The following is a 27,494-nucleotide window of genomic DNA, read 5'->3' as shown; positions in this document are numbered from 1 at the left end:
GAGCTCAGGCCTGGGAGTGGCATGTGTTGCTTCTGCAAGGACTCACTGGCCAATGCTTGGACTGGTGAAGCCTCTTGATGTCAGGGAGCTTAAGCAACAGGGCTTGCTGTGTGCCTAGCTCTCTAATGTATCCCAGGACCATCTGCGTTTCTTCATGTTACCCTAGGCTAGCCCCTTAGCATGTATCTGGGTAACGTCATCATCTTGAGGGTTCTCACTCCCTGCCACCTTTTCTTTTCCACATGGCAGTCCCTTGCTTTTTCTGAGGTGTGGTGGTGAGACGTGATGCCAAGTAACCCACCCTGGACTCGAACTCCTGATCTACCTGCCTCCACCTCCCAAGTGCTGAGATTACAAGTGTGGACTGCCATGCCTGGCTCTGATGCCCTTTTGAAAAACAAAAAGCAAACAGGTGATGGTGGAATTGTGTGTGTTTCTGCTTACGGCTTTTCCATGCTTTCCAGTTGTCCTGCAGATTCATCCTGGGATCTGGAAAGGCAGTTCAGTGTTTAAGAGCACTGGCTGCTCTTCCAGAGGATGGAGGGTTCGATTCCCAGCACCCACATGGTGGCTCACAACTGGAGACTGTAACTCCAGTTCCAGGAGAATCTACGCCCTCTTCTGGCCTCCATGAGTCCTGTGCAAATGGTATGCAGGTGTATATACGTGTAGGAAAACATAAAATAAAAATTAAATTAAAAATGGATGTATAGATGTCACTTCTTTCTGTTCCTCCTGTCTCTTCAGCCTGCATCCCAGTTCTCTAGACTCCAGCTTCACTGCTGCTCCCTGTTGTCTCCTGTCACCAAATCACCTCCCTTTTGATTGTGGCCTGGATTTTGTCTCCTTGGTCACTCCTGGATGGCTTGGCACGCGCCTCTCCAAGCGCTATTTTTCTCCTTTATCACACCTGTCTTACCCTATCTTTTTGTTCATTTATCATCCCTCCCTGCTTGCTGACGTACCCATTCTACTCCCACTGAGAATGGTAGGCACCAGAGGGCGCTTAGTAAACATTTTCTAGATGATAGACGGGAGGAAGGAAAGGGTGACTAGCCCCAAGTCTTAGGGTGAGCTCGGGATGTAGGCGGGCCCTCTGCACACCTGAGCCGGGCCTCTGCACCAGAAGTCCCTGAGGGGACCTGCGTGAGCTAGGGCGGGGAAGCAGCGGGAGAGCTCAGAGCCCGCCCTATGCTGTACTCCAGGCGCGAAGGGATGGAGCTGGCACCGTCGGGGCGCACAGAAACCGGGACTCAGAGCCGGCCAGACGTGATGAAGAAGCAGAGTGCGCGCACGGCCGCGCTCGTCCTGTGCATCCTGTCCTACTTGCTGGTGGGCGCCGCGGTCTTCGATGCGCTGGAGTCCGAGGCCGAGCGCAACCGGCAGCGGCTGCTGGCCCGGAAGCGCAGCGAGTTCCGCAGAAAGTACGGCTTCTCCGCCGACGACTACCGCGAGCTGGAGCGCTTGGCGCTGCAGGCAGAGCCGCACCGCGCCGGCAGCCAGTGGCGCTTCGCAGGCTCCTTCTACTTCGCCATCACGGTCATCACCACTATCGGTGAGCCCTCGGAGCCTCCCCTTTGTCCCGCTCAGTCCCGATCTCTCCTGGGGTGCGATCCCACCCCGGTCCCTAAGTGGCATGTTAGTTAGCTCTCCGAGGCTCATTTGCCTCGCTGGGCAAAATGGGGTAGTCAGTAATGGCTTGCCACGAGGCTGTCACAGGATGGTTAGAACAAACCCCAGGGTCTTGGGGAACAGAAGTGGGGCTTTCTTGTCCCACTCTGTCAGCTGTGTAACCTTAGATAACTTTCTTGACTTCTCTGAGCCACTGTGTTCTCCTTAGAAAACTAGGAGTCCTAATATGTTTTGTTAGGGGAAGAGAGGAACGCCAGCTGTAGTGGAGATTATTATGTGTGTGTGCAGATCGTTTTAGCATAGAGCCTGATCCACAGAAAACACCGTGGAAATAAGATTGCCTTTTTATCATAATAACGATTATTCTGTTAGCCCCGCATAACAGAGCTGTCATTTGTCTTGGGACCCAGAGCCTAATAGGAGCCCTATCACTTGATTGCTAAAGCTTTGCCGCACATTGGAGCATCCAGAGGAGCCCCTGTGTATACCATCTGAATTCCAGCTGTGGCCATAACTACAGTTGTTCAGGACCTGGGGGCTAAGCCTAGGGAGCTTGCAAGGAGAGAAGCAGGCTCTCCAGGGCTCAGACCTGTGTTAGCTAGCCACTAGGTACCAGGCTCCAACTGTAGTTGCCAGGTGTCCCGGTGGCCTCAGAGGAGCAAACCGAAAACCAGCATCTGGGACAACGTGTTTGCACAGGAGCCATGGGTTTAAAAGCACACCTGCAACCCTAAGAGCTGAGTTCTGGGCACCTCCAGCCTTCTGCCTTCTCAGGCAAGCTACCGTGCCCCCTCAGAGACACCTGTTTTTGTCAAAGGCAAAAAGCAAATGTTCTACCTCGCTGGGTGAATACCAGGTTTAAAGTGAGGTCATATGTGTGAGCCGCCCAGCATGGTGCCAAAGGCTATGCGGGCACTATTCATTAGGAATAATTTATAAGTTGCCAGCTGTAAACCCAGCTCCCAGCAATGCTTCTGCCATCTCTTGTCTACAAGCCCCATTCTCAAGACCGTGCCTTCACAGAGGTTGTGTCTCTTCTGAAGCCTCTGCCCCTTCCCTTTTCGCCGAAGGTCTACCAGCCAGATTTGGCCTCTTCCCGTGCTAATGCTAATTTGAAACCAAGGTTGGGAAAGAAACCAGGGATTGGGGCGTGGGGGATCACCACCACCAAAACAATGGCATAGAAATGGGAAATGTTTTGGCTTTCTGACCACTTGGGGGCACCACTACCTGCTTTTTTTTTAAAGGGGGGGGGCTTGCAGGAAGCCAGGCTCTTGGAGTCCAGGAACTCTGGTTCTGCTTTAGCAGAGGCATGGAAGACCTGTGGCTAACAGCTCAGGCGCTGGGACCTTTGCACAGCTCCCTCCCCCACAAGCCTGCTTCCTTTATCATAAAACAGGGTTAACCTGGCCTAAGGAGAGAACAGAGAGTACCTGGTATGTGTTGTTGTTATCACTCATTTCCCTGCTCAGACCCGGCAGAGAGCAGCACTTCCTGGCCTCCGGTCCTGAGGAGCCCTGTCTCCCTCTGGCTTCCCTCTCCTATTTGCTTGGAGTCAGTTAGCTTTCTTTGAACCTATTGTCTGAGTGTCTGTACAGAGCATGGATGCTCAGGGTGCACAGACGTGGCTACCATGGTCCCTGCCCTCAAGAATTCACAGTAGTGATGGGCAGAGTGTATGCCTCCCCTGGTACCACGGGACTACGCAGTGGAAGGGCCATCAACCATAGGGGCTTAGAATATTACATATGTTCACACTGCACATTTCACAGGGTACCAAGGGGTACAGGATGAAAAGGAAACTTGTTCCTGCCACCCCTTTCCTGGAAGCCGTTTGTTCTTTTTTCTTAGCGTATATTAATTGTGCAGAACAATGACGTTTTCATACACGTGTACCAGGCATGCTGATCATATCTACCCCCCTACTTTCTCTTGTCCTCCTCCTCTGGTCCTCTTTCTAAGTGGTCTCTCTTCTAGCTTTCATGTCTTTAAAAAAAAAAACAAAAATAAACCTCTAGATTCCATGTCCTAAATTAGGGTCTAGGATATGACTCAGTTGATAGACTGCTTGACTAGCATGTCTGGTGTCCCATGTTCAATTCCCACTACCCCTCATATAAGGCAAGCATGGTGGCACACACCTGTAAATGAAACATGCAATTTTTGGCTTTCTGAGACTCTATCCTATCTTTTAACCCGTTCATCAATCTCCCTAATATTAACCCGTTCATCCATCTCCCTGGTTCCCATACATCTGACCTGTCTCTCACACATGCCCAGCTACGTGCTCTGTATATCTCTGCATATGCTCTGTGTATATTTTCCTTCAAATACCACATGCTGTCTGATATATCAATATATATCAATATATCAATATATATATATATATATATTCTTCTGCCTCTTCCTACTCTTTTCATTTCGTACACCCTTTGCTTTTTTGTCTTTTTGTTTTTTTTGAGACAGGGCCTCATTGTGCCCAGACTGGCTTCAAAATCACTATGAGCTGTGAATGACAGAACTTTTGGTCTTCGTGCCTCCACCTCCCAAGTGCTGGAGATTTACAGGTGTGTGCCACCATGCTTGCCTTGTATGAGGGGTAGTGGGAATTGAACATGGGACACCAGACATGCTAGTCAAGCAGTCTATCAACTGAGTCATATCCTAGACCCTAATTTAGGACATCTTAATGCTTTTCTTATATCAACCTTAAAGAGCCAGGACATTTTTTTCCCAGGCTGAATAGCAGGTCTTCTCAGCCTTAGAAGTACTGACATCTTGCTCAGGTTAATTCTGTTTTGGGGGCCTGCCCTGGGCCCTGTTAAGATGTTGGTAGCATCCTCGCCTCTGCCTCTGGATGCCAACACCACACAGCTAACTCCATTTTCGTCCCCTAGTAGAGAAAACCAAGAGCTTCCTTAGGTGCTGCCAGATGTCTGCATGGTAATGTGACCATTGTGGTCTGGTGAACTGTTCTACCATTCGGATAATGCTGAGACAGAGCTAGCCAGGCTTCTACTGGTGGATGGGTGCTTGGTTCTGACTTTGGCTATGACCACAATGGCAGCCCATGTGTGCATACCATTTTGCACACCTGTGTGCACTGGAGGTCTAACCATGTGGAGCTAGGTCTAGGGGTCTGTATGCTTTGCCTTTGGGCAGAGAGGTCAGTCTGCTGGAGGAGGGATATTGTCTTTGGGAGAGGTACCCCCTCGCTTCTCCCTGGCTATGGGCCCATTATGCCATTGTTGTTCTCCCCAGAAAGAGACATATCCACATCCTCCACAACAATGGTACAGTGACCCACAGCTCAAGGAAGCCCACACATGTTTAGATCCATGAGGGAACCAGTGAACAATACTTAAACAAAAGACTCCCAGAACCAGTTGGTGTTTAGTGAAGGCCGACAGGATGGCAGAAGAAGATGAGGAATTTGAAGGGATGGGGTGCTGGGAAGGGAACAGAAGGCAGTCCAAGGGGGAGGGAAATCTGAAAGAGGAGGAGAAGCAACGTTCTCGTAGGGAAACAGCAGTGTGTGCCTGGAGAGTGTGGGTGTCAAGGGGGTGAGGAAAGAGACTGGGGATTTGAAAGAAGGGGTGAGGTTGGAGAGTGGGGACAAGGGGCGAGGCTGGGGAGTGGAGAAGAGGGGTGAGGCTGGGGAGTAGAGAGGAGGGATGAGGCTGGGGAGGAGGGGTGAGGCTGGAGATTTGAAACGAGGTGTGAGGCTGGGGAGTGGGGAGATGAGCAAAGAGGGATGAGACGGGAGGAAGGAGTGGATGAGGATGAGTGAGTGGAGGGATAAGGATGGAAGTGTGTGTGGGGAACTGGGGCTCCTTATGAGAACTGAGATTTCACCCTGGAGGTACTAGAAAACCACAGAAGACCTGTCTCCAGTCCCTTTAGACCAAGACATAATTTGCTAAAATTCCATTCTCCGTACACTGCAGGTTGTCAGAGCACCTATGAAATACGTGTAGACCAAGTCACAGAACCCCTCCCAAAGCCTCTTGTGTAGTCCTCCAAGCCCTAGGGCAGCCAGCCACAGCGCTGTTCTGTCCTCCAACTGCTATTTCCAGAGCATCCTATCAACTGGGTCCATGCTTTGGGGCTGAGCTTCCTCCACTGCACCGGGCAAAATACATTTCAGATCCTTCACTACCGCTGGGGACAGAAGATGCCCAACAGATTTCTGTGGTTCTGAAGGACCACAGGTAGATTATCCATCTTTGGAGGGGGGAGCGGCAGGAATTGAGACACTGGGATGTGAACAGCCACACAGGGGTTCAGAGTGTGGGGACGACCTAAGTGGGGCTTGGAGCTGCTGGGGGCAGGCTGGGCTGGGGGTGCCTTGAGGCAGGCTGTACTCTCAGTACCCCATCCCTCTCCCCACACAGGGTATGGCCATGCTGCGCCAGGCACGGACTCCGGTAAGGTCTTCTGCATGTTCTATGCACTCCTGGGCATCCCCCTGACGCTGGTCACCTTCCAGAGCCTGGGCGAGCGTCTAAACGCGCTGGTGAGGTTCCTGCTGCTGGAGGCCAAGCGCTGCCTGGGTCTGCAGCGGCCGCACGTTTCCGCAGAGAACATGGTGGTAGCCGGGTTGCTGCTGTGCGCTGCCACCCTGGCGCTCGGCGCCGCTGCCTTTGCGCACTTTGAGGGCTGGACCTTCTTCCACGCCTACTACTACTGCTTCATCACTCTCACCACCATCGGCTTTGGCGACTTCGTGGCGCTACAGAGAGACGAGGCGCTACAGAGGAAGCCGCCCTACGTGGCCTTCAGCTTCCTATACATCCTTCTGGGGCTCACGGTCATCGGTGCCTTCCTCAACCTGGTGGTCCTGCGCTTTCTGGCCAGCGCCGACACTCCTGAGCGCTCAGCCCGCTGCGCCAGCGCATTCCGCAGGGGGGCGCTCAAGAGACGCGCCCGCACTGCGGCCTCCACCTGTATCTCTCAGGGCATCCATCAGCTGGATACTTGGGCATGCGACAACCCGGCCTTCTCGCCTCCCTTGAGTCCAGAAGCCCTGTACCACTGCCACAATAGTACAGACAGACGCCGAGCTCGGAGGAAGTCCATCTGAAAGTCCTATCCTACCCGGGCGAGGGCTGACCAATCAATGTCTAGCCGCGCCTGTTAACAAACCCACCCTTTCTCTGGCTTGGAGGGGGTTGAGGCTCCCGTTACCATCTGTGAATTATCCCTTCTAGATACATGAATGTTGCACTAAAAGCAGAAGCCGATTCTACAGTCACCCTGGAGGTGTAAACTGTTTGGTATAAACTTGTAGGAAAATGTGCCTTCAGCCCCTAGGAGGGGTGACACCAGGTCGCCCCTTCAAAGGATGACAAGCGGCTAGCTTCTGCCCTGAAGAGGAAAGGCACGATTTTAAGCACTAGAATTTGACTAGTGGGACTGGGTGCTCATGCTAGAAGTATGAGACAGAGACAGATTGAAGGCAGTTTATGGCTCACAGTGGGCAATTTCTGCACTATATAGATGGCATTCCCTTTGCTCTGCATGAAGGGTGGAGTTATCCCAACTGTAAATGGTTGCCCCACTGTCAAGCAGAAGCCCTGTCCCTGCGTAGCCCCTTCTGGATGAAGGGGATGGTCTCCCCCTCTCACTACCTGTAGGCAGCTCAGTGGTGGGGGATGCATTTCATTCTGGGTCCCACCAATCACCAGCAACATGTCATTGGGATTCACATCACTTTCCTGAACCTCAGCTTCTCCACCAGTAAGACAGAGCCCATTTGCAGACCCTGTTTCACAGGGCACCTGGGGGAGAGCTTCCTGACTTGAGTTTCTGCTCACAGAGGATGCTAATCAGCCCATGGCGAGACACCTTAACACCCTAGAGCGCTCACCCCTTCCAACACATGTCCCTTGTCTTCCCAGACGGAAACGTCTTGATGCGGAAAAAAAAAAAAGAGCAAAACCAGTGTAGAAAAGCCAAAAACTTTCATTTCCAGCATGAGCTATGTGGTCATGAACACAATGCAATGTGACCCACTCCAACTCAGAGACCCCCCAAAACCCTCCCTCCCTGAAGGACCAGGCTATTCCTGCTCCCCAAGAGGACACAGGGAAAGGTGGGTAGATGGATGGAGGCTCCCAGTCCAAGGACTCTGGGGTCCCATCTTCCTGCCACCTTGAAGGAGGATACAAAGGGCTCAGAGGTAACACCTATGTCTGCTTCCAGCCTCCACCCAGCCCACACAGGCTCTCTTACTGAGATGAAGAACCCTCGGGCTTGCCAGGTAAGCTTATGGAACTCTTCCTCACCAAGGTCCTGTTCCACAGACACAGGCCCTCTTGGGGGGCCAAGAGAGCCATTGCAAAGGACAGAAAGGCGGTCCAAGGCTCTGGGTCTGTGTAGTGCTGTTGCTCAATAAATAAATGCAGGTGACCTTGCCTGGTGCAACAGCTCTGTTTTGGGAGAGCGTGGGGGCGCCGTGCTGCTTCTGAATCTCAAAGTGCTCCAGAATCTCCTGCCTTAAGGAGCCCACTGGTGAACTGCTTGTAAAAAGTTAACTACTTCGGCTGTGTGCTTGCACGCCTGTGCTGTGGGCCGCCGGAGAAGGAGCTGGCGCTCAACCACTGTCAAAGCCGGCACTTCGGTGGCAAGTGCTTCTCAGGACCTCCACCTCTCCCTCCTGACAACATGAGTCGCCTTTCACTTGCTCTTTGAGGGTCAGAGTAAAATCACTGGAGGACACACTGGGAAGTGCTATGGGAGGTGGTGTTATCCCTTCTGGAGGTGAGAGGGGACTTCCTGGAGCCCCCACTGTACAAACCCAGGAGGGAGCTTGTGTTTTCCACCTCTCAGCTGGACCTGGAGAGGTTATGACCCAGAACAAAAGGCCACCCTGGCACCTCCTCTTCTCCCAATTCAAGCCCAGAAAAGGCACTAGCCCAGTGGAGAGAATCAAGCAGGGCAGTGCCACCTGTACTTAGAAGCTGGCAATGGGGATGGCGGCAGACCTGCCCTTGAGCGCTGGTCTCCTGGCTGTGGCTCCCAGCTCTGTCCTCCCAGGCATAATGCTGAGGGGCCTTAACCAAATGACTTCCTGCTGGGGCCTGGGTTTCCTGACCTCTCAGATTGGCTACAGCTAGTCGCGCCATAATCTGGAGCCACTAGGAGGCTCCAAAGAAAAGGGATAGAAAGGATGAGACCCCCACTTCATCCTGCCCTGGCTCCAGCGCTGCAGGAGACATGAAGGGGAGATCTAGGTAGAAGTGTCACTGGGAATACTAATGACCCCAGGATGGCTCTCCTCCAACAGGGCTTTGATATCCTTATTTTTTTTCCTGCAAATGCAAATGGACTAAAGATTCACAGGCCCTGCCTTTCCGAATGCAGAGGCATTCTGGGAAATGAAAATGGAGATGACCCTTTCCATGGCAGTCCTAAATACTGCCTCTGTCCAGAGAAAAAAGAAACACCCCTAGAGACCCAGCACCAGAAAGGCCCCCAACTCCGCCCTCTTACTCCTCTCCAGATGGCAGAGTTTGAGTTGACAGAGGATCAGACAGCAGTAGGGACAAGCTGAGCTCCATAATCCCCAGAGCTAATGATAAAAACCACTCCCCTTCCACAAGTCCTTGGTGAGGACTGATATGGTTCCCACACCCAGTGGTCACAGCCCCTTGAAAGTGGGGCACACGCTTACAATGATACAAAGAAATGGGGCTCCAGCCCCCACTACACCCCTCCAGGAGGTGAGTGAGATTTCACAGAACAAACAAGAAAATCACTGAGGGGCCTCACTGACCACCCCAGGGTGGTGTTATTGCTTTGGAGCCAGTGCTCCTGCCTGTTCTCTCTCTCTCTCTCTCTCTCTCTCTCTCTCTCTCTCTCTCTCTCTCTCTCTCTCTCTCTCTCTCTCTCATAAGAGCTGAGCCCCTCCTCTGGTTGTGACAGCCAGGTTCTGTCCCACCCTGAACAACCACAGCAATGACGGCTGGGTCTGGGTAGAGAAGCCGCTCTCCTGGCTCAAAATATTCCAGACAGTGAGTAATAACCTAACTGCAGAGATAATCACACTGGTTAAAAAATAAAGGTGGGGTGATGGCTAACTGTGGGCCTCAGGTGTGAGCCCCCCCAGAGCCCTTCTCCCTTGTGCTGAGGGCCTGCCCCTCCCTCCACAGACTCAAGGACACTCTGAAGACCAATTGGAGGAGAGGGGCCTGTGCACAGCCCTTCCTTGTGCAGTGTCTACAGCTCCACGTGGAGATGACAGAACTGGACCAGAACCCTAAAGGGCACTCAGAGCTAAGCCAGCTTGGAAATGGGGAGAATTTCCAAGTAGAAGGAGTTCCCTGGTATAAGAACCAGGAACAACAGGGGGTTCAACAGAGCCCTGGCATCCTCAGTGGAAAATGACACCCTCTCGTGGAGTCCAGGCCCCTCTACAAGGCCCAGCGATCCTCAGGAGTGAATCCAAAGATCAATGCTGAGGGTATTTCCCCAGAATGCTGAACACAATGAACAATCAGGACTACTACCCTATAAGGGAAGAGAGAGGAAGTCGGGGAGGAGAAGGTGGAAGGGCTCCCTCCAGCCCAGGCTAGAGAAGGAGGTCGCAATCTTCTGGAATGTACTGGGCCCCCCCCTTTAACCCCAGCCTGGGGCTTGAAGAAAAGACGACATCTGAGCTAAGAATAGGGCTCAGGCGTGAACACTAACTACCCAGCTAACCTGGACTACACCCTACACAGCAGGGACTAGGTGAAGAGGAGTTGGCAGGCTGCTGGGCGGCTCCCGGGACAGTGACAGAAATGTGCTTCTATAGGGCCAGACTGTGTCCTCCCTCGCATGCAAAAGGGCTCCTGCAGGCCCTAGGGAGGGCTACAGGAAAGGCAGCTACCCAGGCCTCATCGGAGCTTCTAATTCTTACACTCATAGCTCTGCATCTCTCTTCTTGTACCACCTTGAGCTATGGTGATGAGGCTGGGGCAGTGGCTTCTGCCCTTCGTACAGGATGGTTTATTTAAAAAGATTAAAATGGGAGGGGCTCTAGTGCCTCCCCAAGACCCTAGACCAGAGGCAGAGGGATAACAAGATGGCCTTTGATCTCATCCAACAAGGAGGGGTTCTCCTGTTTGGGAAACCCTTACCTTGGTACCACTAGGCTTAATCCCAGCTTTCTTCAAAGCTCGGCTCCCACTACCCCTACACACAAAAGAACCCTGTGTGCAAGATTCTGGAAACTCGGGTCCCCACAGTCCTCCACCATATCACAGATGACAATGTTCCTTCCAGTCCACCAAGAGCTCCAGACCTGCTTGTTGCAATCTCATGGAGCAAGGACCCCTGGGGATCCGTGCCAGGCCTCAGGCACCTCCTCCTTTCCTTTAATCTCTGCTGGCCCCCAATTCCTAGAGCTTACAGCAGAGGGGCAGGCAGGAGGGGATGGATGGATGGACTCAGACAGGCTGCGGCAAAGCTCCTTCCACGGGCAGGCAGAGGGAGACCCACACTCCCCTTCAAGTGGGGAGCTCTGGGCCCCCGGGAGCTGGCTCCGGATCCTTGCAAACTGCCCCGTCAGCGCTGGGGCAAGAGTAGCTGCCTGAACCCGGTGCCGCAGGAAAGACACTTGCTGGTAATTGGCACCATGGAGAGGGCCGGCTTGGATCTGGACTTGGCTCTGGGCAGCGAGCTTCCAAGGAGGCAAAGGGGGTGACAGGTGGGGTGGGGTGGGGCAGGAGAGTCGCTTGCTCCACCGCCTCAGTCTTTCTCTGACTATAGCCGCATCCACCAGGTCAAAACCGGCCAAGTCAAAAGTGTAGCCAACCCACTGGGAGAGGGAAGGTCTCAGGGGTAGGAGGTGAAGGAGCGAGGAGGGGCCCAAGGGGGGCAGGTCTCCCCATTCTGCTTCCCCACTGTGGGGAAGAACCCCATCCTCCAATGTCCAATGTGCCCCTGGGCCTGGGGTCCCAGGTCAGGGCTGGGTGGTCTCCAGGCCATCTCGGGGAGCCCCTCCCCAACCCTGGCATTAAGATCGCTCGCCACAGGGCCCCACGGTGCTCTCAAGGGACAGCTGGGATGCCTGCCGGAGCAGAGGACCTGTGGCTGGGTCCACCATGGAGGAGGTGGGGAAGAGCTTGTACCAGCCCACGGCCAGGGTGGTCAAGTCCAGCTCCTCCAGCAGCACTCGAGCCACGCCCATGAACTGCTTCCGCTCCATCCGCCCGTAGTTGCCCCACACAATCACCTGTAGGACAAAAAAAAACAAAACAAAACCGCAACTGATTCCCTTTTGCTATTGAGAGCTCAGCAGTTTGCTCAGCTGGCTGAGCGCTTGCCCAGCATGCACAAGGCCCTGGGCTTGATTCCCAGCACCACCCAGGCACCAGGACCACAAGCGGTACACAGACACATACGCAGGCAAAATACCCATACAATAACATTAAAAAATAATGCCTGTCACAGTCATTCATAGGCTCTGAGCCAGAACCTGGGGTCCCTCAGGCCAATGCAGCTAAGCCCTGTAGTCTACCTCTTTAAAAGTCATGCAAGGGAGCTCAGCAAGAAAGCTCAGCAGGTAGAGATGTTGCGGCCAAGCTTGATGACCTAAGTCCAACACTGCCAGAGTTCACATAGCCCACAGAGCAGGAGGGGAGAATGGACTTCCGCAAGTTATCATTTGACCTCCACATGCACATGCCATGTGCACCGCCAGGTCCAAAGAAATAAAAATAATGAAAGTCACTCATCTGACCACGTTTTTCTGGCTCTAGTGTCCCTATTACTCCATCTATACCTTGGCTTCCTTCCTCTTGCTCACACTATCTGCTCCATCTTCCACATGACCCTAATTTGAGCTAAGTCAGGCCTTGAAGGATGACCCTGCACCTGCAACACGGTTCCATCCCCTGCTTTCCCCACAGGGAGCCCCAGACCCCCACATAAAGCATGCTCACAAAGTGTGGACCCTGCAGACACTGCTAGCTTCCTTTCTTGGTCCAATCTTTCTCTGTAGCACCTTCCTGGTCTCTTGGTCAGCACCTCTTGGAGCTGACCTGTGGATCTGGGTTGTGGCTGCAGGTCCCTCATCTGCCGTCCTGCCCCTCAACAACGGTGAGTTAGCACAGTCCAGCTCAACAAAACCTAGAGCAGTGGTTCTCAACCTCTGGGTCATGACCCCCTTGTGAGTTGAACAACCTTTTCACAAGAGTCACATATCAGATTTCCTGCATATCAGATATTTACATTATGATTCATAACAGTAGCAAAATTACAGTTATGAAGTAGCAACGAAATAGTGTTATCATTGGGGTCACCACAACACGAGGAACTGTATTTGAGGGTTGCAGCATTAGGAAGGTTGAGAACAGGCTTAAAGGATAGTCACTTACTGTCTGCTTGGGTTTTGTTTTTTAATCTTTTTAGAAAATTGGTTTTGATTTTATGTGTGGTATATGTGCAGATGCATGGGTGTGTGCATGTGCACACATGTGTGTACTGCTGCCTACAGGGGCCAGTAATCACTCTTAACTACGGAGACAACTCTCCAGCCTATATATACACATCATATACATACATCTTTGATATTAGCTTGTTGAGTGCATGTGCACAAATGTGTGCATGCATGTATGCAATGTTCATGAAATGTCATCCATAAGGAGGTCAGAGGACAACTTTTGGGAGTTAGTTCATTCCTTCTCCCATGTATTCCAGAGATGAAACAGTCAAGATTCATGAGGGACCAAATTCATAGTGACACAGGAAGTTGTGGGTACAAGTGACACAGGAAGTTGTGTTTCAATTCCCCTGGGTAAGGCCCTTGAGAGACCCTGTCCCCAGTTAACACCATACACACACACACACACATACACACACGACCCCCTTACCTGCAGGACTTTGCCCTGGGGACTCTCAGGAAACAGCAGCACCTGGTTATACAGTGGGTCCAGTGACTTGCGGGCCACTTTGGTCTTCTTCTTGGCAATGCAGACACCATTCTCCAGCAGATAGGCCTTGATATAGGCAGCTGGGGACAGAGGGCAGAAGGCAGGGTTATAGGCTGCTCCCTTAAATCATGGGTAATAGAGGGGTCACCACACACTTCTGGGAACTGGAGAACCCTCCAGGAGTATGGGAAGGGCCACAGGACAAATGGGTGAGGTCATGTCTGGAAGGTCCTTCTAGGTCTTCATTGCCTCCTCTTTTCTCAATCCACAACTGCCCACCATGCTATCCCCACACATTCATTTACCAACCTCTCCATAAACGCTTTCTGAGCCCTTCTGGGTGCCCAGTATACTAGGTATGTTAGTATATACTAGTATATACTCGGTAGGAGGGTATAATGATAAACAAGAAAGATGTCTCTCTCTCCCAGAAGTTCAGTCCGGTGGACCACACCATATATCTCTCAGACGTCCTCACACCTGGCAGTGTCTTGGAGCCTGGCTTGGCAGTCAGTCCCCGAGCCTGGATGATGTCCACCTCCAGCTGGCCATTCCGCTCTTGCAAGCCAATCTCCACATCCCCTACAAGAGATGACACTAGAAAGTGGCTCAGAAGCTCCAGCAGGGTCTTGCTGTCTACACCCACTCCCAACCCAAACAGCAGACTAAGTCCCATAACGACAGCATGAACACTTCAGAGTTAGGCACCGTGAAGGGCTGGACTATGTGGCCCAGGCTCCAAACCAGGTGCTCAGGGCATGAAGCCATCAGGCAAGGGCAAGGAGGGAGGGGCACAAGGCTTCGAACACTCACCCATGGGTGTGGTAGCCAGGGTCTGGCGGCCCACAAACTGTGCTGGCCCCATGCTCCCTAGGAAGTCACTGAACTGGGCATCTGAAGCCAGGCAAACACCTCCATAGTTAAGACTGGCAGAGGAAAAAAGATGTGCGTTAGGACTGATGTGCAGATCCAAAATGTTCCTCATCTCATGGTGATCATTTTGTTTTGTTTTGAGGCAGGATTTCTCTATGTTGCCCTGGCAAACCTGGAACTCATTCTGTAGACCAGGCTAGCCTCAGACTCAGAGATCTGCCTGCATCTGTCTCCAGAGTCCTGGGATTAACGGTGTTTGCCACCACTGCCCAGCCACCATGGTGATCTTCCTCCATACCCACCACTGACCTGTACCACAGATGCTGATTTAACCAGCCAGGGTGGCTGGAGGGATTATGGGAGACGGTTTTGGCAGGTGCTGGCACAAACGGTTTAATGCCTTGATATTCCCAGAGTGGTCCAGATATCAGTAGCATCAGCTACATCTGGAGCTGGTTAGAATTACATCACATGTGATGTCTCTGCAGCTGCTAGACCAGAATCAGCAGCTCAATGAGAGGCTCACTCAAGACAAGGCCAGACGATCAATGCCCTGCACATCAGCCTTGGACCAGATAGGTACCACTGCTGCTGTTCGGCTTCCTGATACCCACTTTTCCTTCTTTGGTAATAGAGCCTCCAGTTTCCTTCGGGGACTGCATTTCTCCATGGAAGGCATGTGATTGTGGCAGAGAGGACCAGCTCCCTTTCTACTTGGTGGGACCTGGCTCCAGGACAGACATACAGCTCAGTTCAGTAAGTGAAAATCTGACATGGAAGATTTTTGGGAACTATGGGAGTGTGAAGCCCCCTACTACATCAGACATGGGCCTGGGACATGGGACTGGAGTGTTTGATATGGAGAGCCCAGGGATGCAGCCATTATCAGACTGGAGGTATTGTGTGGGCTTCTGGGTCAAGCTTTGACTGATACAGTTACCTCCTTCTGAATACATAAGTCAGTAACAGTTACTATTATTACTTTGGTTAAACCAGTTTTAGCTCACTTCCCTCCCCTCCCCTCTCCAGGGTCTCTGGCGGTACTGAGGGAGAAGTGAGGGACTCTGACTGATCTCCACCTACAGGAACAAGGATCTGCAGACCATTTTCTCATCCTGTCCTCACCGTCACCATAGGTGGCCCACATCTTCACAAACAAATAAAAAAACACACATCAATCTTTTCCACCATCATTCAGATGAGAAGCACATTTTCCCAGCAAAAAAAAAAAAAAAAAAAAAAGGTAACCCTAATTCTTGGTCAGAGATGATGGATCCAGGGTCAGATGCCTGAGCTGAGCCAGGTCACCCAACAACTCCAGTAGTTAAAAGGAGTGCCCCAGGGGGCTAGACCGGTGACTAGCCTAGGCTTCATAAAGCCTGCATGCTCTGCTAGCTCCTCGGTCGGTGGATGCTCAGGTCTACTCTCCACCATGCCAGGTAAGCTGCTCAGCCCACTTGTCCCCTTCCTGTGTAGTAACGGGCAGAGCCATAGCAGACACAGAACTCCACATCCCATGATTTCCTTCTGCCCTTTGGGTTCCCCATGCAGCAGCAGCAGCAGCAGGGAGACAGAGGGGTGCTTTAGGAGAGGGGTAGCCCAGGAGGGTGCACAGGCCAAGGCTCAGCTTCAGGACTTTTAATTGCAAATCTAAGAAACAGACATAGAAAGATGGGAACAAAAATGGGATAGTCCCACCCAGAAAACAAACAAAAAGCCATACAAAGGCCCCAGCCTAGACAGCAGAGGGAGTCTAGCAAGGACGGAGTGAGCTGAGACCTATGGACCCCAGGTGAGCTGGTGATACTGAAGGACCACAGAAAACCACAGACAGCCTGTGGGGATCTGAAAGCAGCAGGCTCGCACCACCATTCTTAGAAGGTAGAGCCAAGAAAGGGCACCATGTCCTATAGAAATGGAAGCCTGGGTGTCTTCCCAAGTAACCCTGAGAGAGTCTCTGAGGCCCCAGTGTTCCTCCACATCCCAGATACAAAAGTTGTGTGTATACTGGAGAAAAAGCTCCCCGGAGGCTGATGGGCTGGTGAAGGAATGTGGCTGAGACCAAATGATGACAAGGGGGCAGGCAACAGCGGTCACACGCCGGAAGACACTGCAATGATGGATGATGCCTAAGGACCGCACATCCTTCCTCCGCGGTCCCAGCGGCACAGGGATAACAGCTGAGACCACTAACGCTACCAGCACCGATAACTCTGCAAAGAGACAGGCACTTCAGCCGGTGTCTACATGATTCATTCATCCACCATATGCTCTTAGCACATCCCTGGCACCGTTCTGAACATAGACCCCACCAGAGAACAAGGCAGACAGTGATTTCTGTCCTCAGAGGCATGGAACAAGAAATACTATCAGTAGGCTGGAGAGATAGCTCAGTGGTTAAGAGGGCTGGTAGCTCCTGCAAGGACTCAGGTTCTATTCCCAGCAACCACACTGCGGCTCACAACTGTCTGTAACTCTAGTTCCTGGGGATCTGATGCCCTCTGCTGACGTCTGTGGGCACCAGACACATACACGGTACACATACATTTGTCCAGACGAAACATGAATACACATAAGTAAATAAACATATCTAAAAATAGTATCAATTATATACCAGGAAAGAAGGTGACAGATGCTACGGAAAGGAAGAGATGAACATGTGGGATGCTTGCCGCAAACTAAACAATGTGTTCAATGTCTGTGCTTTCTCCATCCTATTAAACCAACTGTCCCTTGGTACCCATGACAGATTGATTCCAGTCCCAGGACCCCTAGAGACCCCAAAATCCACACAGATGCTCAGGTCCTTCCTATAAGATGGATGCATTGATAGTGTTTGCGTAGACCTATGCGTGTCCCCTCATGCACTTTATTTTTTTAAAGATTTTTAAAAATTTAATTTTTTTTTTATGTACATTGGTGGTTTTGCCTGCCTGCGTGTCTGTTTGAAGGTGTCAGAACTCCTGGAGTTGAAGCTACAGAGAGTGGTGAGCCGCCCTGTAGGCCAGCTTGGAATTGAACCCAGGTCCTCTGGAAGAGCAGGCAGTGCTCTTAACCACTGAGCCATCTCTCCAGCCCCCACTCATGTACTTTAAATCATGGGCAGATTACATATGACACTTCCCACAATGCCACTGGACGTGATAACGTAAACAGTTGTCATGCTGTGTTGTTTAGGAAAAATGACATGGAAACTTCATACATGTGCTGTACCTACGTGACCGCTGCAGATCTAACAGATCTATGACCTAACAGACAGTGTGAACAAGGTGGATGATGCTCGCACAGTAGGACCACAGGAATGGAGGGCCCGAGAAACGGCAGATGCTGCGGCAGGGCGCACATGTGCCCCATTCCGTCAGTGTGTCTTCATAACAGTGATAGGTGTATGGCAAGTTCATATTTTGCTTTGGAAATGTTCTGGAGAATTTTTTTCAAATATTTTTGAGTCGAAGTTGGTTCAGTCCATAGAAGCAACTCATGGATATCGAGGGCAGACATACTCTGGCTGTTTCCCCGGGCCTGTTTTGGAGTTAACATGGATTCTCTCCAAATGAACTCTATGTCTAGGACATAGATAGAACCTTCTGGACAATCCTGAACCACCTGAGAGTAAGCTTCAACAAACCAGAAGAATGGGGCCTTGACTTTGAGGTCTGTAACAGGAAATGAACCATCCTCACTGTGGGCCACCAAAGGCCTAAAGGCATTCACTACCCATATTAATTTATTTGGCTACCTTAAAATCTCTCGGCATACTATTTGTGGACCCATTTTATAGATCAGCTGGAGGGAGTAGTAGCTACTCAAACCAGGCAGGTAGTGTCTGGCTCACCCTGTTCTCCCAGCATGCAACTCTGTACTCTCCCCTGGGCCACACAGTCTGAGGGCCTCTCTTCTGGCTCTGACAATGTTTTCTGCTTATATGCAGGGCAGAGAGGAAGCCCTTAAGGGTTAGCCCCTCCCACCTCACCCCAGAAACAATATCCAGCTGATGATAACTGTGAATGGCCTGCAGGTGGGCTGATGGATGGATAACTTGATCTCACATCTTCCACAGCCTCCTCCAGCTTTGGGGAAGGGGATCATAGGTATGACCTCTGCTCTATATGAGCCTCTTCCTTTCTATCAGATTTCTTCTCAATTCCAGTGTTGCTTTCTGGGGTGGCCTCCTATTCCACCCAAGTCAGCCTCAGAAAGAAAGGCTGCCTGGCATTGGAGACACACAGGAAAATCCCTGTGGCTATTATTTTCATTCGGCAGCAGTACTTACTGTACTTATAGAGAAAGTAAAAAATAAACACTCACTTAAATGTTTGGAGATTAAAGTGTGTACTTACTACTTTGATGAAACCAGAGACCTGAGTTACGTTCACTGAAACTGGCACTAGAGTCCCAGTTGAGATGTGGGTTTTGTTCTGTGGTCCTGGGTTCCCCCATCCTACCTTCCCAGAACCCTGGGGGATCCAAGATCTATTCTGTAAGGAGAATGTGGGCTCTAGAACCGAGAGAGATGGAGAGGTAGAGGGGCCTTGTGAGTTTCAAGGCAGTAAGGAGCCCAGCCCCCAAATGGCACCAGGCATTCTGCAAACCAAAATTGAAAGTTTCCTCCGGCGTCCTCATTGCCTGCTCCTTGATTCCTGGTGGAGTGCAAGCAGACAATGGGGAATTGGCAGGCCTGGTAATTAGCGGTAATTGTTTCTAATATCTGGGCGGCTGCCTGATTTCCCATCCCAGGGTGCCTCGCTGGCTGCCAAGGCACCAAGCTGCTACCCTGAGCTAGCAAAAACAACATCCGTGGAGAGAGAGGCACAGTGCGCCTTGCCCGTGCTGGCCAGAGGATCAACTCCACCTTGGGATTTTCCCTTGGAGGTATGAAAAAAAAGTAGTCTAATATATCAGATGTGGTTCTATGTATGCCTCTCTGACTCTTAGCAGGTCACCACTGTCACTGCGCTTCGGTTGGCGACCTTAATCCGTTAACAAGATCACTCTGCTAGGTGCCCAGTGTGCCTTGCCACGTCGGTTGTACATGTTTCCAGGCTCTACACAGATCTGTTAGCAAAGGGACTTGAGAGAGCCTGCCGACTGGGACATGTTTCGCACACGCTGTGACACAGAATAGTCCTTGTGTGTAACAGGAGTTCAGTAAATGTTCCCGGCCAAACTACCGAACTAGCGGAATAAAGGATAACGATTAAGATTTGTGGCATGATATGCACCTTATATTCCAGTACTGGGCAACATGGGTGAAGTTTTTTGCATTTTTAATTGCATTGATTTGTGTGTGTGTGTGTTTGTGTGCGCATGCATGTGCACATACACACGTGAGTGTGCATTCACATATGGCATCAGAGTGCATGTAAGTCAGCGAACAACTTGCATGGTGAGCCCTGGAATTGAACTCAGGTTCTCAGGCTTGGCAACAAGTGACTTTACCCTCCGAGCTGTCTTTCCAGCCTGTCTGGGCTACAGTCTCCTCTTATATCAAGTGAGAACGAAGAGTTCCTGTCTAGCTGAATTGCTGGGGAGCTTGGGTAGGATATCGCAGGTCCACACAGAACTGCTCCTGAACCAGTCACAGCAAGACATCATGTCTGCCCATCCCTACTTCCAGCTTGGCACAGTCTGGTCCTTCCCCTTCCGGCACTGCAGCATCTGGATGCCTGGGACAGAGCAGAGGCCATGGGGGTAGCGGAAGGACCTTCAGGAGCCAGTTCCTCCCGCGCCAGCGCAACACAGGCAGAGGCAGAGGCTTGAAACACAATTTCACCCACTGTTCACTGGCCTTTTATTTTGTTTTAATGGTGAAATGAGATTTCCTGCAACTCAAATCCTATTAGTTTTGTTTCTGGAGCGCAATCCATTTGTCTTTGATTATTAACCTTTGAGCTTAGCTTGGACCCTGTGTTCTTCGTGGTTAAAGAAGTAATTGGGTAATTTACAGGTTCGACTCTATTCTCTTTTCCAGTTGGATCACCTGACTTAATGGCATCTGAAATTAAAAGGCTGAACAGCCCTCGTGGTGATTACAGGCTGTGGTTCTAAAAAGTTCTGGAAGCCCATTCTCTTGCCCATTTAATCACTGCCCACTGCCTGTTCCACGCATGTCCATCCAGCCAGTCACCTCCCCACAGATTTAGCTCACTTACACTACAACAGTTCCGCTGTAAGGCAAAATGTGCATCCCAGAAATGACTGAGGAGAGAAAAAAATCCTGCAGTGAAGATCACAGGTTATGAAGAAAATGGGTCAGTGTCACATAAAAAGGTGTGTGTGTGGTGCGTGTCGGGGGCGGGGGCAGGAGCCTGGTAAATACGGTATAGAGTTTTACACACATTAAATGGTTGAGAAGGGCTTAAGTATTTCAATAAATTCGGGGCTGCACCTTGCCGAGCTGAAGATGGCTGGCAGTGTGGAAAGGGCTGCCCTCTGTGATCTGTTGTGAAGCCGTAGAGAGGGTTGGCTAAAGCCAGTTGGGGGCATTGTACCACAGCATATCCTGGTAAACTGGAGGTGCCTTGGTGTTTGGAGACTTGTGAATTCCTAGGTGAGAGCAGCCATCCTCATTCTCCTCCTGTTGCTCATAGCCGAACCCTGCCTGACTGAGCAGATGCGGAACCCGGGTGATGCTCAGATTGCTACTCAATACTTCAGTCGCGCTGTGACAATTCTAGTTTTCAAAACAAGCACGGTGCAGAATTGACCGGAGGCTGAGACACTTTGTCACATGATCTAGACTACAGCTCTCAAGGAGTCAAACTTTTCCTGCCCGCTCCCTGAGAGTGGGTGGGGGCTCCTGAGAGTGGGTGGGGGCTCCTGAGAGTGGGTGTGGGCTCCTGAGAGTGGATGGGGGCTCCTGAGAGTGGGTGGGGGCTCCTGAGAGTGGATGGGGGCTCCTGAGAGTGGGTGGGGGCTCCTGAGAGTGGATGGGGGCTCCTGCATGGAAGATTTGCTTTTCTTTCCTCGACAACCTGTCACGAGCCAAGCCTGATACTATCAACTGATTCATTTACTTCAACACCTTTATAAAACTTGATGAACCTTACCACCAATGTCTATTCTAGAGAAGGGTAAAGCAAGGCACAGAACAACAGGAATCCAACCAGGACGACTTGGCTAAAAGGAAGCTCATCTGAGATTTGAACCCCAGTTGTCTGGCTCCAGCATCCAACTTCTTAACCCTTAGAAGACATGGTTGACCCCTATTATGCCCACAGTACTGATTCCCAGATTTCTCCTGGATATCAAACCTCATGGATGCTCAACTCCCTTAAAGAAGATGATGTATTTGCATATTGGCTGTGAGCAGTCTCCTGTATGCCTAGATTACTAATGTCTAACACTACGCAAATTCTATGCAAATATCTGGTCTTACTGATATCTGGTTTAGGAGGAAATAACAAGAAGAAATGTCTGCATGCTATACATGTTTAACACAGGCAATATTCCATCCAGATATTTTCTTGATGATTGTCTGAATCCATGGATGTGGAGGCCCCAGATAGGGAAGGCCAATGGAACTGTCTTCATGTCCCCAGAGCAGAGCCTGTGAATTTTCAGTTCCAGCTCTGGGGTTAGGCAGGCCCGGGGTTCACCTTTCCAGGCCTTTATTTTCTTTCTAGTAAAACAGAAAGAAGTAACTCTGAGTATTGAATGAGCTAGATTCCTGGGGCAGAGTCTGACATGGTCAAGTGCTCAGCAAAGCCTAGTGCTTACAAAACAAGAAAAAAACTAACCGCTTTCTCCTAGCCCAGGGTCACACCCTTCACTAGTCAGGTCGACTCTGCTAAGCAGGACAGGTGCGAGGGCAGGCGGGAGGGGGGGTTCTTGCTATCTGTTGAACTCCTGGGCCTTTGGTGATCACACAACCCCGGGCCTGGGTTGCAATGACCCTGTCATAAGCTCACAAGCTACTTTCCTAGGCTGTGGGCAGAGTGACCCAGACAACTCAGAAGAACAACAGACAGAAGGAAGAGGCAGCTGGGTGCTGGAAGCCAGGTCTGGGAGCTGAAAGGGAGAATGCTGAGTTCCTGGCTTTTGGAAGGTGAAGGGGACAGAGAGGACAGAAAGGAGGGGGATGTGCATCTGCTTCTATCATCTCTAGTCTTCAAAGTTTCAGGACACCAACAGTGGGTCAGCGAGGAAGGCACTGAATTTAGTGTCTCGTGGAACAGACAGTGGAGAGTGCTATGGTTGGAGAAGCCAAGGGTGTGCAAGGTGCTGACCCAGTCAGAGAAATGGCAGACTTGCGAGCCATCCATTCCTCCCGCCCATGCCCAGAGCAGACATTGCTAATCAACTTCAGCACCCTGACCAGGCTTGAATTTGGCTCCATAATCCTCCTCAACACATCGATGCTGGGGGGTCACTACAGTTCAACTGGCCCATGAGCTAAAGCAACGTGCTAGCTCCTCCTTGAGATCTGGAGGAGCTAGTCAGAGGGTGAAGAGGGGGTAGGGACAGGAGCACAGGTTGAGGAGCCATGGATGCTGAGACATGAGGCAATCAGTGGTGAGCAGAAGGTTCGGGGAGGTGGACTGAGAGAGGCTGGGCAAGGTCAGCAGCATTAAGAGCAGGATGACAGACTATGGAGTCTGGACCAAAAATAAAACTTGCAGGTATTGAGGCAAGAGCAATGGGCACCTCAGCGAGGGTCCTCACGAATGGACATGGGAGGAATGGATGATCCAAGAGGCCATTAAAATGGGCACATCACTACAGGTTAGGTAAGGAATAAGGGAGAGGAAGTTTTGGGTTGGGTGGCTGGGCAGTTAGGGGTCCTGTGCACTCAATGTGATAGGTTTTACTGATCTATCTGCCACTTCTAAGGCCACCCCTTGCCCATGTTTCTCTGGACCCTCAAGAATTTCTCTAGTTCCTTGACCATGGTTCTACAGAAAGAGCAAGAGACCAAAAGAGGAGTTGCCCAGTCGGTAACAGTTACCTGCTGAGGTTGCACGGAGTAGCCTACTCCTTACTACCTGCCAGGCTCCCCCTAAGGACTGAGCAGCCCATAGAGGAAGCTGGCGCCATCGAACACCTCCTCTTCCAAGTAAACCTTTTCCCACTGAATTCACATGTGAGGTCTGGTTGGAAGAATCTTAGACCTGGGGGCAGGGATGTGGGATATGTGCATGTGTGTGTATGTGTAAAGTGTGGTACGTTTGTAGGGATATGTGTGTTTAGGTATGTGTGTGGGAGTGTGTGACATGTGTATATGGGGTGTATGCGTGGTGTGTGGCATATATGTGTGATGTGTGTAAAGTTGAATGTGTCTGGCGTGAGTATGGTATGTGGACTATGTATATGTGGTGTGTTGGTATATGCATGTATGTGTATAGGTGTGTGCATAGGTATGTGTATAGATGTATGTATGTAGGAGTGTATAGGTATATATGTGTTTGTGTGTGTATGTGATATAGGTATATGCTTCTAGGTATGTGGGTGTAAGTGTCTGTGTATCTACAGGTGTGTATGTGTAGGTGTGTGTAGAGGTATGTGTGTGGGGTGTGTGTATGTGGTATAGATGTGCGTGATATGAGTGTATTTATCTAGGTATGTGCAGGTATAGAATTGTGTAGGGATGTGTGAATGTGGTATAGGTTTGTGTATAGATGTGTGTGTGATATAGGTGTATTTATATAGGTGTGTGTAGGGATGTGTGTATGTAGTATAGGTGTGTGTATAGATGTGTGTGTGTGATATAGGTGTATTTATGTAGGTGTGTGTAGGAAAAGACTGGTGTGTAGGGATGTGTGTATGTGGTATAGGTATGTATATAGATATGTATGTGTATGTGATATAGGTATATGTGTCTAGGTATGTGTGTTGGTCTGTGTGTAGTGTGTAGTTGGTGTGAGTTAGTATCATCGAGGCTCTTTCTCAGGCTTGAACTCTAGCTTGTACGCTTTCCTGCTCTGACGCTAGCCCCTCCATCCTTAACAAACAGAACTCCTATCGGGATGAGGAAGAAAGGGACTCTGGAAAAGGAAGGTCTTTCCAAGCTCCAAAAGATAACACACAGCTTGTATGACATGTTACATGCCGAGTCCTGCAGAGGAGGAAGATGGAGGGATTTTGTGTCCTCTGCCTCCAGAATCACTAATTAAATGAGAGAGGGGGTTGACTGTAATTGGATAGGTGCCGGACATGAATCCCAGTTCAGCTATTTCCTTGCCCTGTGACCTTGGGCGAGTTACCCCCAGCTTCTCCTCATCTGTAAGTGGGGCTATTAGCATTCACACCACCATCCAGCTGTTCTGGGGATTAAATGAGTCAACACAGGTCAAAGCCCTTGGCACAGTGTCTGCACAATGCTCTCTGCAGTGTTTACACGGCGGCCTCTATGGCCGTTAAGCCAGGGTGTCTTGACACACCAGCTGGGCATCTTGGTGTCATGTGGCTTCTGATCCAATGGTGTGGGCAGACAAAGGTTCTGTAGCAAGTACCCAGGGGATGCTGCTGTTGCTGGACTACGGCCCACGCTTTGGCCAACAAGGGATAAGTCCCTGGTATTTTGTCGCCTAACCTACAGCATACTCACAGGCAGAGGGCTAAGCTGCATGTATTTCTCTACGTGGGCTCGCAGCTTGGCTGCCATCTTCATACCTGCCCTTTGTATCGGTTTCTAGATGAGTGGCCAGTGCTCTACAGTGGAAATCCCTAAGCACATAATTTCCCTGATGGCCAACTCGACTGTCTGGCCTACTACAGGTGCCTAATCACATGTGTTGACATGGAAACTCATGTGGGAAGCCCCTCTGCTTTTACATGCCTAGTAGCTGGGTGCTCGGTGGTCTGATCCAGAAGTGCCAGGGACAGTGGCTTTGTGGGGCTCCTCAAGTGAGGCTGGTTTCCTGTGAGCATCTGCTGGCTGGCAAGAGTCCAAGAGGTGGGGAGAGGGGAGGACACTCACACCCCTTCCTGTTTCAGAGCCCCGCGGCTGGGTCTGAGCAGCTTTCTAAACTCCTAAGGAATGGAGGGCGATGACCGCAGATGAATTCTGCCTGTCCCTTTTTCACCCAGGCTCCAGGTAAAGTGGCAGCACCTGGTTGGCCTCCAACAAGATTCAACCCCTTCTGGATTTCTAGCGGTTGATAATTCTGGGGTGGCTTCGTAGGCTGGTGATGCCACCATGGACACAACATCCCCCACCTTTCTCCTTTCAGACTAGGCATATGGTATATTAAGTTGTTGTGTATCTATTATCCTCTTTCCCCACTGCTGGGGCTAGAATCTTCCAGACAACTTCGATCCTTCCTTGGTTTGGTTCAGTCTCCCCAAACTTTTAACGGTCACTACAGTCAATACCTGTTCGGTGCTCATTTGCGCTCTGTAGACTCATTTGTATCTGGGAGGGCTCACGCTATCTGCTAGGAGGTGACTGACCACAGACAGCAAAGGACACAGCTCACAGTGACTGAATTAACAATAAACAATGATGACAAGGACCACCATCACTGTCAGCTGTATGCTGACCATTCTTCTAGGTGCTTCCCATATGTCCATTCCCTCTCACCCCTGCTCTCTGTGCAGTCCCCTCTATTACTGTCCCCTTTGTCCTGTTTGTCCCCCCCTAGACAAATGGCTCAGGGAGGAGGAAACTTCCCTCAAATCTACATGGCTACTAAGAAGCACAGACCACAGATCTGGGCTGCCCGACTGCTGAACCTATTTTGACCCTGTCTATAATGCAGTTGGACGCTCTGGTCCCTGTAATCATATTTCAGCAAATGACAGCCAGAGCCCCTTCCTATCCACAAGCAGGCAGTGCCTCTCGTCTTTCTCACGAAACCTTCCCACTATGCTTCCCGTGAGGGAGACCCGTGAGGGACTGAGCCTTTCTTTCCTTTTCCACGATGTAGGACTGCAGCTTTGATACGTCAGCTGCCACCCAGGGCACAACACTGCTTCTCCGGGGCCTGGCTTTTTAAATCTCCCAAGGCCAACACTATGTCTTCTGGCCTAGAGATCACAGATGTACCCAAGGACAGACACCTAACGTGCCAGTAGCAGGGACAAGACTGAATTGGACCGGCACCGGTGAGGAGGCAGGCACTACTCCCCGGATTCCTAGATAATTTCCTCCAAGCTTGGCTGCCCTGCCGAGAGTTTCAGGTCACACAAAACTCCGGCTATTGCCCTCTTTCTCTCTCCTCCTCCTCCTCCCCCCCCTCCTATTTCTCCTCCTCTCCCTTCTGCTGTCCACCCCTCTTCCCTCCCACAGGAAAGTCTCCCTTGAGGTGGGTGGAACAGCAGCTCTGCCAAGACCAGGCCATTCATGAGGCCGGAAATGCTTAGTACGGCAGGGGACAGGAGGGGTGAGGATGGGGTGGGGTAAGGCTTTTAGCCAGCAGGAGTCCCAGCTGAGGCAGACCAGAGAAGAAGGGCAAAGGCTGAGCCCTCCCTACCCCACACTGGCTGAAGTCTGTACCCAGTCCCCAGCTGTGAGGAGCAAGCCACTCAGCCAGTGCAATCCAGCAAAACCCCCACAAAGACAAAATGTTCTGTTTCTTGCCTTATCCAATACAGCTGCCACGAACCACGTGCTGCCACGGGGACTTGAATACAGTTAGCATGACGGAGAAGCATGGCGGGCTATTTAATTTCAGTTCATTTGCATAGCCATGTACAGCAGACAGATGTACATACAGTACAGACCATATTTTCCCCAAGCCTCAGTTTCCTCCTGTGTAACGATAGGGAATGTGACACCCAGGTCCCTTCCTTGCCCCAAAAGACAGTTGGAAAAATAAAGTAATGTGGTAGTGTAGAGTGACCTCCAGCTGGGAGTCAGGACTCCTGCATTCCATATATGAGTGGCCGTGTGGCCCTGGGCAAGCTCCCAAACCCCTCTGAGTCCTGGACTGTCTGTCCAGTATGGAGTCATTTTGAATCTAAGATTCTTAGTCAGGAATTCATGGATGGGCATGAAGGGAATCTAAGAGGAGGTTTGTGTGACTCGTGTGTGTGTGTGGTGTGTGTGTGTGCGTGCAGGTGTGTTCATAGTGGGAGGCAAACCCTAAATGTCCCCTAGTTTTCTAAGGGCCCCATGAAGGCAAAAAGTCC

The 27,494-nt window shown here is 51.0% G+C and overlaps 2 protein-coding genes across 3 annotated transcripts in view; one reads left to right on the top strand and one right to left on the bottom strand.

Annotated features, from left to right (window-relative positions):
- Positions 1-1,257: 1,257 nt before the first annotated feature.
- Kcnk15 (potassium two pore domain channel subfamily K member 15) lies at positions 1,258-6,715 on the top strand. Its single transcript, XM_057781879.1, has 2 exons — positions 1,258-1,555; positions 6,027-6,715. Exons 1-2 carry the CDS (start codon positions 1,273-1,275, stop codon positions 6,713-6,715), a joined length of 972 nt encoding a protein of 323 aa, XP_057637862.1. The 5' UTR covers positions 1,258-1,272.
- Positions 6,716-7,578: 863 nt separating this feature from the next.
- Rims4 (regulating synaptic membrane exocytosis 4) overlaps positions 7,579-27,494 on the bottom strand; it is a 59,304-nt gene continuing 39,388 nt past the window's right edge. For both annotated transcript variants that reach the window (XM_057781638.1, XM_057781640.1), the window contains exons 3-6: positions 14,364-14,476; positions 14,031-14,132; positions 13,491-13,630; positions 7,579-11,851 (exon numbers count right to left, since the gene is read on the bottom strand). In XM_057781638.1, coding sequence (XP_057637621.1) covers positions 11,633-11,851; positions 13,491-13,630; positions 14,031-14,132; positions 14,364-14,476 — 574 coding nt within the window. In that variant the 3' untranslated portion in view covers positions 7,579-11,632. The remainder of the gene's footprint in view (positions 11,852-13,490; positions 13,631-14,030; positions 14,133-14,363; positions 14,477-27,494) is intronic.

The sequence above is a fragment of the Chionomys nivalis genome, chromosome 9 (genome assembly GCF_950005125.1).
Source record: "Chionomys nivalis chromosome 9, mChiNiv1.1, whole genome shotgun sequence".
Taxonomy (NCBI): Eukaryota; Metazoa; Chordata; class Mammalia; order Rodentia; family Cricetidae; genus Chionomys; species Chionomys nivalis.
Note: the sequence above shows the minus strand (reverse complement) of the source record. Positions and strands in the feature narration are given on the sequence as shown.